The sequence below is a fragment of the Telopea speciosissima genome, chromosome 8 (assembly GCF_018873765.1).
Source record: "Telopea speciosissima isolate NSW1024214 ecotype Mountain lineage chromosome 8, Tspe_v1, whole genome shotgun sequence".
In the NCBI taxonomy this organism is placed as follows: domain Eukaryota; kingdom Viridiplantae; phylum Streptophyta; class Magnoliopsida; order Proteales; family Proteaceae; genus Telopea; species Telopea speciosissima.
Window position 1 is genome coordinate 15261706 of NC_057923.1, and position 12877 is coordinate 15274582.

The window sequence follows — 12877 nt, forward strand, 5'->3', positions numbered from 1 at the left end:
GCCACGCGGTTACAAAATTGACTTGTGACAAGTTGCCTAGGACTTGTTGAGCTAGAGGGAGTGTAAGGCCCAATTGCTGCAAGAAGAAAAATGTTAGCGTGATAACGGACCAACTCAAGTAAGGGCGTCAATTTGGAATCGAAACCGACCATCTAAAATCGGACCCAATCAAATAGAAGAAAAATCATTTTGATTTTGGTTTAAATGAAACCAAATATGAATATGAAATTAAATAAGTATTGAAACTAAATCAAACCGAGTCATTTTGATTTGATTTTGATTTGAACATGTGTTTATATTCTTGGTTCGATTTTGGTTTTGATATTTTGTATCTTGAACCGAACTGATTGACACCCTTTGGCTCAAGGCTCAATTGTAGATGGTGTGAGAATAAATCCAAGTACTCGATATGTTGCAGGGGAACTATGTTAACTCCCCCCCTCCCCCTCTTTTCTCTTTCCCCCTCACCCCTCTCTCCCCTCCCTCTTCCTCTCCTCCCCGCCACTTGTCAATTTCTCTCCACCTCTGCTCTTTCACTTTCCGTCTCCCTCCCCCTCCCTGTGTCCCTCTACAAAACACATTCTCTCTCTCTCTCTCTCATGTCCCCCCTCCCTGAGTCCTGCACTAAAACCATGATTCAGGGAGATACCTAAAAGCAAAAATTCCTTACCTCTCGCACCTCCTTAACAAGATTCGAATTCTGATTCTGATTCAGCCAGAATCCCAACCTGATCCCTAAAAGTTGACAGCTTTTTTATAACAGGAATCGGATCCAGCTAATTTCAATCCGATTCGACTGGAATCATATATATATATCTGATCGTGATCGCTTCAAGCCCTTTCAATTGAAAAATCCAAGGAAAATGATCTTCCATGTAGGTTATAAATTTTGATATTAAGTCACCAATTTTGATAGATGATCCATCAAAGAATTCCAAACCGATACTGTTGGCCTGTCAACTGTAAGTGTACATGGCTTAAAAGTCTACAGTCTACACCATGTCAAGAGTGCTTTTGGATTGAGCATACTCAGTAATAACTTCCCTCCCCCCAACCCCCACCCATGGTTCGTGATTTCGGTATCGGCTGGATTGGATTGGATCGGGATTGGATCGGTCGATACAGATCGGGATCTCCCAAACTCGAGCAAATATGACACTTTTGTCCCTGTTTTCTTATAAATAAAAAAATTTTTAAAAAAAAAAAACTAATTTTTTACATTTTTACCCCCATTCGTACAGCTGGATCGGATCGATCTCGGCCGATACCGAGCCGATCCGGTCAAAATTGGCCGATCCGATCTGATACCTCAAACCATGCCCCCACCCCTCTAAAAAAAAGATACCACCTGCATTTAGGCCTAATTACCCAGACACCACAAAATTTTCAATATTACTACCTTCTCCCTAACATTTAACACCGTTAACTTAAAAGTTAAAACTTAAAATGTCCATTTTAACCCCCAAAATCTGGTTCATACCTTCGTTCACTTCACCAACAGAAACCCTAACCTTTCTTCAAGTCGCCGGAGTTATGATGGAGACGATGGGGGCATCAATGCTAAGGAAGGGAGCGGGAGTCATGGAGTACCTGAGGTGGAACTCATCTACCAGATCTTGCTTGAAGAAGGAGCCGGCGGCAGAAGTAGGGAGGCAATTGGACGTGAGAACCGACACTAAAGAATAGGCCAAAACAAAGATATCTTACAGTAGCAAAGCAGTGGGGCAGTGGTTAATCATTTAATGACTCTTTTCTTATGCAGAAGTGGGTATAAATGCAAAATCTTTGGCATTAGTTCTTTCTTCCTTCCTTCAAAGACCCTTTTATCTCTCTCCTCCCTCTTTATCTCCTCTTTGTCTTTCATACGGAACCTATAACTTGGCAGTGAATAACTTCTAAGCATCGGAGGACTGTTTGAACGAATCCCAAATTCAACAAATTTTCAGTAAAAGCTTTTAATGGAAAATAGAATGCCAAAAGTACAATGGAATCTCAACTAGGATCTTTCTCTTTCTACTTTTAGTTGGCCTTTTCTTTGTTTCAGAGCTCGCCCTGTAGCTCTAACTAGGGTTTTCTGGAGGATTTTGAATGCTGGGTTATGAGCCTTAAATCAATATTCAATTTTTTATTTGGATATTTCGGGGGAATTTCCAGCTCATGGTTTGAATTGGGTTTATGTTCTTTGGGGCTTCTCATGTGAAAATTTTAGGACGACCAATTAGTTCTTTAGTCTACACTCAGCAATGATAGCTTTGGCAAATTGTATTTGTTAATCTTTTTTTAGTTCAGTTGCTATGGTTAAGCGCAGCGACAAACCCTGAAATCCTTCCATGGTGTCGTGATGGGTTTGCGAAGAGGCAAAAGAAATAAGGGCATTACGGTAAGTTCACCTTGTTGTAAGGGTAGTCATCATTTTACAAAGAGTTAACCCAATGATATCATCACTTAATTGTAAACACCTAATGGAATGGACTTAATAGTAATAGATCAATAACATCGGGGGTGATCCATGAACTATTGAAAGTTTTTGAGGTGTCTGTGTAATTAGGCCTAAATACAAGGGTGTCCGTGAAATTTACCCCCAAAAATAAGGGGATAAAAGTGCTGTATGAAGTAAATGTGGTCTTTCACACAATTCATCAATAGCACATGGATCAAGTTTATGAATATTAACTAAAATACCTATAAAATTTGGCAACCTCGCTAAAGGACTTACCCACTGCACGAAACTCCTGCCATTGCGGGGTTTTGAAAGGGTCACAATGTATTCAGCTTTACCCCTGCTTTCACAAAGAGGCTGTTTCTAGACTTAAACCCATGACCACTTGATCACAATGGAACAATCTTACCGTTGCACCAAGGCCAACCCTGTAAACTAAAAACCTCACCATAAATTGAGCTTGGATTCTATGATATCATGATCCTTGAAATTACATAAAAAGGAGTAGGAGCTCACGAGAAGGTATAATTCCCTAAATATCCAACAGTTAGAATTGTCACATCACTATTCCTCAAGGCAAAAAAAACACAGGACCTGCTGATAATTTTCCATTCTGTAGAAAAAATTGAGCTGATCTTTTAACTTAAAAAGAAAATCTGAATTGATCAACAATAGCATTAGGAACTGAAATATCAAAAAAGAAGCACTCGCGTCTTCTTATAGTTCAAAGATCAAATCATTGTCCAGGCTGGCTATTACATAGAACCTTTTTTTTTTTTTCCTTGAATAACCATAGCAGAAAAACACTGACAGAATTTAGATATAGTCCCACCAGAACACCTACTGAAAGTAATCACTTACACACCCCTATATGGTCTCTAGAGCGTTGAGTATATCAGCCTTCAAGTCTTCAAAATCCTCTACTCCAAAGCTGAACCTTATCAAGTTCTCTTTGATCCCAACCTTAGCTCTTCCTGATTGTTTCAGATCCCTGATTCAAAAGTGCATTAAGATAGTATGAATTGTTTAACAAATGATAATGAATCTATTATATAGCAATATTCAAGGTGCATGGTGCAATCTTCACTCCAACTGAGGGATGTCAAAGGCAATACCAGTAATCGATATCTTCTCAGAAGTGATTTATGAACAAACTAATCAAAACAAAATAAAAAAGAATGTAACTCAAGATATTTACCAGTAGGATATGATTGCAGGCTGCTCTACAATGCTCTCACAGCCACCAAAAGATGCAGCGTTATAGGGTATTTTTAAGTTGTCAATGAATTTCGTGGCCGCCATCAAGTCTCCTCCAACCTGAATGAGCAAATAACAAACGATTTCCCAAAACCACCACCAAAAGAAACCCCAATCAAGATCAACCTCAAATAAAATAGTACAAAGGAAACCAATATTAAAAACCACACATTTGACATATTAATTAAAACGGTCACCTCAAAACTGACAACACCACCAAAACCAGTCATTTGTCGCTTGGCTATGTGATGTTCTCGGTGACTTGGCAAGCCTGGATAATAGACACGTGCCACCTGCAATTATAACAGGTTAGTATACTAGTACAAAATGGCACACAGGAGATGAGCTGATTTTCAAGTACATATTCTGAGCGCAGGACTTGGTCCAAATAATTATAACACAGAGACATAGCAAGTTATGGGGCTTCAGCCTCGTGTGTAAGATGTTCCCCAATCTTCAATTTTTCAGTTATTTCTCTCCAACAAAAAAGGAAAAGAACACTCCAAAGAATCAAAAAACAGCTCAAAATTACTCCAGAGAATTGTTAACAAATGCAACTGAAGCATGTTATTAAGTTGGCCAACTAAATATTTGATAGACAAGAAATGGAATTTATCCAGTCATCACTAGCCATTGAAGTCTTCCTGATGCAGGAGCAATTCCTTGGACCAGCCAAAACCCATTAGGGGACCCATGTGAAGACGAACGGGGTCCAATTAGGTTTTTTGGGGTTTAGAAGGATATCTTAGTTTTTTTTTTTAATTTTTAAGATTTTTATTAGTTGGATTTATCTTGTAATTTTTTAGTTTTAGCCAATTAGTGATAAGAGTCTATTTAGAAGTTAATGAGTCCAACATAGAGTTAAGCTCTCTCCCCACCATTCTTCCAGCGGTAGCATAACTCATATACTGTTGAATCAATCTCCCATATCTCTACTCTCTTCACTTCGAAGGTTGAAACCTTGCTACATGTCCTTTGGCCGACCTAACCACTATAGTCTGGTAGGAAAACCTTATGGGTCTTGTGAGATCGACTTGATTTGCAGAACTGATTCCCTTCTAGCACCAGGTTCAGTTCCAGGAGTTTCGCATAGTCGTAAATCTGATTTCTAGTCTGATTATAGCTTGCATCTAGTAGGGTCCCGGGTTACAAATTTATTCTCCAAGTTCCAGCCTGGTTAGGTGTGTGGCAGCCGATTTCCATTACTTGAAACTAAGAGCATTGACGCTGGTTCAAGCTCTGGAAGTTGAAGACGATAACCTTCAATCGGGATATTTATTAAAGTGGGTTTGGTTGCATCCTTTATTATAAACTCCAGTTTCTTTACGGACTTTTCCATCAATCCTTTTATTTGAGCCTTCTATTGTTCGGGTGGGCCCATCACTTCCTCTCATCAACTAAATACATTGTTTCTTACTTTTATACAGATTTCATCTATTAAATATAAAGAAACTAAAGAAAAAGGGGAGGAGGAGAAATGTTAGTGCTACCAACAGGTTATTTCATTAATTTAAGTTGACAAGTTCAAATTATATTCTAGTACCAGAAGTAGCTTTATGGACAGATGAATTACTAATCAAAAAACAGGTAGAGCAACAGAAAGGAAGAAAAGAAGTTAGTTACCAACAGGGCAGCAAAAACTTTAGTTTAGGACCCTTTGTGAAGGCTTCACATCTATGGCCGGTGGGGGGGGGGGGATTGTATCAAGCTTTTCCGTCTAAAAAGAGTTGAAAGAGGACTAGGTGAAAATCTGATCAACATGACAGATGATTCCTGTTACCAAATGATGCAGTCCTTTTAACCTTATTCCTCAAATCAGGACTTGGTTGATTAGGCTGCTGACAGACGAGTGAATAATTAAGGAACTACGACTGTTTAGATAGGTTTCAAATCCAAACCCAACAACTCAGGACAGTAGCTACGAAGCTTACTAACAGAGAAACCAGATCTGGAATTGGTCTATAACAGAACAGAGATTAAAGGAGAACTAACAGAAATTAGATCTGAAATTAACCTGATATGAGAATATAGATTTTGATTTGTAAGATTATAACAGAGTGGAGAAGCTCCTGGGACCCATGCCATTAATAGCAGTAACAGCAGCAAAGAGAGGGAAAATAGGGTATTGATTGCGAAAAGAAGGGGCTAATAGGGAGAAAGAAAAAGAGAAGAAATATGAGAGGGAGAGAGATACTATAGGAGAGAAAGAAGGAGAACTAGATCATGAGGAGATTACGATCTCACTTTACAAACAAAAACAATTTTTTTCTACTCCTTCCGCGGGGGGGGGGGGTTTAAATCTCTTTAAATAAAAAAAAAAGAAGGGAAATAGACTTCCACCTACTGTGGACTTCCTACAAGACTATAAGACTTTCATAAAAAAAAAAAAGGGAAAAAGGTTTCATGTATGGCCATGCACAGTGCACTGTCATATATGAAACCCTTCGATGAGAATAAAATCCCCTTAAAATATCAAAACCAACCCCCCTCCCATTTACTAAGCTTTTGATTTCTGAAAGCGGTCTTACACAAATCCCCTCCCCATCAACCAAAAAAAAAGACTTCTAAACTTATCCTATTGACTAGGATGTGCTCCACAAGACAGTTAGCTAATATAAATAGAATAAATTCCTAGGTAATAGCTAATGGACCCCATTACTAATCTAAATTAAAAGACAAAATTCATGTACCTCCTATGGACCTAAATTTAGGCATTATAATTGAATCCATTACAAATAAAAACATGTAGAACAAAAACCCATAACCAAGTACTATCAAAGCAGACCCTAATGTTGCACCATAACTGCATTATTCCCCCTTGGTTCTAGAAAACTCGTACTCAAGTTTTGAAGTAGGGTAGGAATAGGAGAGCCAGAAGAGTGTCTCATGCTCCACACCTATCGCAAACCAGGTTTAGAACATGAAACATTAATGATGCATCCTCGTCTTGAAATGTCTGGGAAATAACAAACTCAATGGGTACATCCTCCTTCGCTGTAGTAGTCTTCTGTTGTTTCACCCACAACCTCATGTACTATGCAATGGGATGAAACAGTTAGGGTTGTATCCACGTCGGGAACAACAATCTTCTCATCTTCTTTTGTCACTACTTCTTGTTCTACGTCAATTATAGTATGGACCATAATTGTCAAGGCAGCAAGGCGACCCAAGACAGTGGAGAGGTGCCTAAGCGCTTAGGCGACAAGGCACCCACCTAGGCAACCAAAGTGCCCAAGTGTTATTTTTTCATTTCCCCTCTTTTCTAACATTGTTTAGTATGCTACATTATATACCTTATATCATCAAAAGTCAACATTAAGCCACAAAGTCATCAAAAATCAACATTAAGCCACATCAAGTCATCAAAAACCAATATTAAGCAACATCAAGTCATCAAAAATCAACATAGAACTATAATGACAACAGAACTAAGAAGCAAGCTATTGGAAGTTTGAAACAATCAAAACATACAAACATACATTTAATTTATACTATTCTTGGAATTAGTCCTTGTCCTGGTATACTTAGTCTCAAATTTGGTTTAACTGTTATTAGAAAATATGATCTTATCTATAAATAATTAAACTACTCTCGATTTAGAGAAATGTTCTCGTTCACTAAGAACTTGACTGGTCAAAATGATTTTATTTTTACATGAGACTTTTTGTATTAGGTAGAGCACAAAACCAGCTTTCCAACAAATCTAAGATTGCTTAAATCTGATTTATATTGAAGGAGTTATGTTCTGCTAAACCTTATATGGTGTTTGCAAATGCTGTCAAAATCGCTTTGAATGAATTTTTTTTTTCTTTTGATATCAAAACAAATGAACATTTTACCACTCTTTTTATTTTTAACAATGTTTTACCATATTAAGATTTATGGAATTTTTAGATTTGAGAAAAACCCCAGCATTAGAAAGTTGAAAATTTCACCTACCATCGAAAATCTAATTTTTGGTTCTTGAATTGAGGGGTTGACTTTTTTATCCTTTCTAAATTTGAATTTTTAATTATTTTATTGGATTCAAATGGGAGGGGAGTATTTGCTTATTTATGAATAATATCTTAAGTAAGTTTTACTTAAATTATATTTGGCATAAATAAGGGCCAAACGTGGTTTGATACCACTAAGGCGATAGTTTCCTAGGCGCCTTGACAACTATGGTACTATGGACAGCAAGTTCTTCTTCTTGTTTAGCCTCTTTTGGTTCTGCTTATGGCTGTATTGTTGTTGTTGCCTCTTTGGCTTTGAACAGACCTTGTCAATCAGTTCTTGACAAATTTACGTTTGTGATATATGAGAAGGCTTTAGGATGCACAAATTTCTGTCGTGATTGACTACAACTTTCTGTGTTGACCAACTTTAATGATACGTTTGGAAGAATCATACATCTCACATCAAACACCATCAAAGTATTGAAAATCGAAAACCCAATGCAAACATGAGCTTGTGACTTGTCTATTATCTAAGGTGTTTAGGACCATCCTGTATGTTCTCAAGACCCATAGATAAGGAGATTCTAAATTGGCTTCCAATGGCCCAAGTTAATCCAATCAAATAGCAGACAACCTTCCAATGCCTGCAGGCCCTAGGGATGCATCATAGGCAGTCCAAGTTATCCTGTTGGGGGTTATCTTTCAGTATATCTCATCATCCCCTCCCCCCGTCCTCCAGTCTTGCCCCAGCCCTCTATCATGTACTCATTATTATTATTATTGGTTAGCATACACTCATTATTTTAAATTGACAAAATATAGCTGATATTGATCAGATGGGGAAAAACAAAAGGAAAGATAAAGAATTCAAGTACCTTAGGATGTGCCTCTAAAATCTCAGCCATCCTCAATGCTGTTGAATTTTGTTGCTGTACACGAAGATGCAATGTTTTCATGCCCCGAATGAGCAGATACGCGGCATTCTAAGGCAAAATGAGACAACAGTTATGATGCAAACTCAAGAACAGTGAGAACTACAAATCACACCTATCACTTTGTATGACGTCCACAAATAGTTTCCAACTTACTTCAACTGCTTTTTAAAGACACTAAATGGGTGAAATTCAAAAGATCGAAATCCCAAAACAAGAGAAGGCTAACCCAATTTGAATAACTTACTGGGTTGAGGGCACCACCAAAAATGTGATGGATCTTACGGACTTCAGAAATTATCTTTTCAGAACCACTAACATAACCTGCAAGAACCTGTATAGGAACATGTGAGTGTGTTGATTAATTTATACATCCAGCTCACACTTGTCTCTCAATCTGTAGAACAGTGCTTTTCCTAGAGCATCAGAGACATTGCTTACAAGTTGTCAGATGGAGATTCCTTTACTGCTTAATTTTCATTCTATGGCATCTCAACGCCAATTACTCTTTAAGCACACATAGCAAAAAATACCAGTACAACTCACATCATTGTGACCTCCAATGTACTTTGTTGCAGAGTGCAGAACAATGTCTGCACCAAGGGCAAGGGCCTTCTGGTTCACAGGAGTGGCAAATGTTCCATCCACACAGACCAGTGCACCATGACTATGGCAAAGCTTTGAAACCAGCTCAATGTCAACACATCGAAGGTATGGATTGGTTGGAGATTCGGTAAAGAAAAGATTTACCTGCAAGAGAAAATAATTCATCAAGAAGTCATGTGGGTCTCTCATCTTCTAATAAAAAAGGCAAAACCACTTTATTCGCTACTAACATCGTGCTTATCCAGTGTACTTTTCAGGGACTCCATATCAGCAGGGTCAATAACGGTAACCTGCAAATTGAGGATGAGAAAAATCAGTAATAAAGAAATCAGAGAGGTTCAGCAATATAAAAATATCTAATTATAACATGACAAATTATTGGGGATCTCAGATGAAACTTGCAAACAATTTGAAACAGCCATGACCACCAAACAGAATCTCATAGTAACCGACTGGATTGATGGAAAGAATGTTCCAAAATGCATTGAAATCATATTAGTAACAAATCCAAGAACTTAGCACACAAAAGTCATGTATGTACGAAAGCATATTACCGTGATCCCCATTTTGGGGAGTATGGTTTCAATAAATATTCTAGTCTTCCTGTAGCAATCTGTCGTTGTTATGACATGACCACCAGCTCGAACCAATGCAAACAGCATAACTATACTAGCATACATTCCTGATGCCATCAACTGTGTTGATTCAGCCCCCTCAAGTGCACTGCTCCATTAAGAAGACAGGTAGACCTCATTAATTACGAAATAATATTATCCCATGGTACAAGTGCCAGTGGACATACACATTGAGAAGCAGGACAAACCTTAGCTTTTCCTCAGCAACCACTGTAGTTGGATTTCCATAGCGCCCATATTCAAAACTGTCATAGCGTCCCTCCTGTCAGACGATGAGAGTATATATAAGGTAAAATATCAGATATTATACAGACAACCAGAACACAGTTTAACTTGATTCAACTGATATCTAAAGTGTAATGCCTCAGAAGTATGGGCACAATAGTTACACCAATCAATTCAACATACTTCACTAGTTAATCAGTTCCTGGTAGTGAGTAGTTGATTATAAAATACTTCACAAATATTGATCGGCATTTCTTCAAAAAGATTAATTAGGACCGAAACTCATATAATAATGCAAAATGATGCACAAGAACATTTACGACAATAGGACTGGGGCTAGTTTGCTAGAATATCAGCTATTGTACAGACCTTGAAATCAAGGAGCTGATCAGTATTCTGAAAGCAGTAGGCAGAAGTATTGACGACTGGGGTGGTGATTGCATCAGTAACTATACCGCGACCTAATCTTTCACCTGAACAATCCATAAGGGAGAAAAATATATGATGGTTATACTAGAAAAGAATACAAGTACAGACAGTAAAATCACCTCAGTGGAATACAAAATAATAATCAAAACAACAAATTCTCTTTTGCCTTAGCTTTTCCCTTCTCCAAATCGGATTAATCATATAATTACATCATACAATCATAAAATCAACAAAGATTCATGAAATTTATTCACGATAAATCCCATGGTATGGGTTTTCTGACTTCCTTCCTTCGGTTCCCTTCCCTTTACATATTTTCCCTTCTTTGTATCAATGAATTGGAAACTCATCAAAAAAGTGAAAATCAGTAATTGATGGGTTTTAAGGGTCACAATGGCTCGACAACGTTATCTATGGTGAATCTAAATGGTGAGATTGGAAAACCATCAAAGAGAAAGTGGAAGGTCAAGGGGCTGAATGATGGGTCTTCCGTGAACTCAGAAGGATACGGGTGATGGAAGATTGAAAATTTGGGCACCGAGATTAAAAGTGGTTTACCCTATTCTGTCAGTTCTGATCAAGTGAGAAGGTCCATCATAAGCATCTTCTTTCCAACCCCACACCCTCCTTTTTTACTCTCCACCTCAAGAAATTACTGTGATAATTCTAAATGTTTGGAAGACAGAGAATATCAATAAATAAGCAAACATGCAGCATAAGTTGTGGGTGCACATCAAGACTTAATAACCAAGTGTTCATAGTCACTGAAAGCTCTGGTCTGCAGATGAAGTGGAAGCACCAGCTTCAAATGGATGTCTTCCCGATTAATAAGAAGCATCAAAATTCAAAACCACAAACTGAACTATAGCTCTAAATCAGGATTGATTAAAAAAAAAATAGCAGAAAAGAAAAGATGATTTCAAGGAAGGAGGAAGTGAAGTAATAAACATACAGTTACTGGAATCGAATTAGTGTATGTAAGAGTACGTTTGAGATAGACAGAAAGAGATAGTGGGGGTACCAGCATGAACAGCGAGGCTCCCATCGGAGCGCAAAAATGAGGCCTTCAGAGCGGCCGAACCCTTAAACTGTACAGGACTACCAGTATTACAAGAATCACCATCGACCACCGGCTGGGGACCGTCGACGACGTGGATGTCTTCGAGGGGAGCAGTGGTGATGGGGTTAACGTCGGTAGCAGAAGCAGGAACAGCAGAAGAAGAGTTGTTGGACCACGAAGCCGCAACGACTTGAGCAACGCCGATGTTGCTGCAATTCCTCCGGGCTTTGGTGCTGAGCTGGCGAACGAAGTTGGGAGGGAACTTGAGGATCAAAGAAGACAGACCCGCCGCCGATCCTCCATGGATGGGAAGGGAGCGAGTCTTGGTCTTGGTATTGGCAGAAGAAGAGAAGGAGGGCATCTCAGCGCGTGGGTTACCGGAGAAATGGGGATCGGGGCGGCAGTCAAAAGAAGGTAGAACTCTAGCGCAGCTAGAGACGGCCATGACGATTTTAGTCCAAAAAAGAATCAAACAGAAGAAGAATGAAAGAGAGATCTTTTATTCTTTGCTGATTTGGTTTTTGGTTTCCTGCCCTATTATTGTGATCTGAAGTTTGAACTTGTTCTTCTCCACCTCCACCTCGACTTTCACCTTCACCTCCCACGAGAGAAATCCGATACGGCCCCCTCTCCCTCTCTCTCTCTTCCCTTCCAAAGTCACACCTGGCTTGAAGGCCTTGTTGATACTCAGAAGCCCGAGAGGTGTGCGGGATCGTTCGTTCCGTTTTGTATTTATATAGAGATATTAAAGGTGTTTGTTGGAACTTGGAACTTGGGATAATAAGGAGGAGCATGGACATGGGTTATTTTTATGGATCCAGATCCTCTACGGTGCGCTCTCCATAGTGGCCTGAGCGGCATAGATTGAGTGGCACGTGCAAAGACCATCTTATCTTTAGGGATGTAAATAAATTTATCGAAATCTGCTTTCATATCCGTGTCCATATTCATATAGCACTATTCAAATCTGTCCGAAAGCTAAACGGATATGGATAGGCTATAGTTATCCGAAAAGCTATATTTACATGTAAACGGATAAAATATCCAATCTGTATCCATGTCCGTATTCGTTTAGCACTATCTGAATCCATCTAAAAGCTAAACGGATACGGATACGGATATAGCACTATCTAAGCTTAATTCGATCCATTTACATCCCTAGTTATCTCTGCTGCAAATGCCTTGTTTGAACGAGGTAAGGCGGTTATTGAATGCACGGCTCTGTCTGCGCCGCACAGGCCGCTACTGGCAGCTGCACCGTAGACGATCTGAATTGTGTTTTTTTGTCCTTCTTAAGGGTTTAGTGGTCACCTACTAAGCATGGGGTGATTTAAGCAGAAACAACCTGTGCATGA

General features: G+C 38.8%; 1 protein-coding gene across 1 annotated transcript; it reads right to left on the reverse strand.

The window, feature by feature from the left end:
• Positions 1 to 3083: 3083 nt before the first annotated feature.
• On the reverse strand, positions 3084 to 12099 carry LOC122671282 (cystathionine gamma-synthase 1, chloroplastic-like). The gene is made up of 12 exons (XM_043868411.1): positions 12075 to 12099; positions 11484 to 11975; positions 10403 to 10506; positions 9997 to 10070; positions 9728 to 9896; positions 9404 to 9463; positions 9114 to 9317; positions 8815 to 8901; positions 8511 to 8618; positions 3895 to 3990; positions 3639 to 3757; positions 3084 to 3431 (listed from the first exon to the last, which is right to left on the reverse strand). Exons 2-12 carry the CDS (start codon positions 11965 to 11967, stop codon positions 3308 to 3310), a joined length of 1629 nt encoding a protein of 542 aa, XP_043724346.1. The 5' UTR covers positions 11968 to 11975; positions 12075 to 12099; the 3' UTR covers positions 3084 to 3307.
• Between the last annotated feature and the right edge of the window lie 778 nt (positions 12100 to 12877).

Coding starts and splice junctions, on each gene's coding strand:
- LOC122671282 (XM_043868411.1), bottom strand. CDS start 11,967: ATGGCCGTCTCTAGCTGCGCTAGAGTTCTACCTTCTTTTGACTGCCGC. Junction 10,507..11,483: donor GAGCCTCGCTGTTCATGCTG/GTACCCCCACTA, acceptor TGGATTGTTCAG/GTGAAAGATTAGGTCGCGGT. Junction 8,619..8,814: donor TTGGTGGTGCCCTCAACCCA/GTAAGTTATTCA, acceptor ATTTTGCCTTAG/AATGCCGCGTATCTGCTCAT.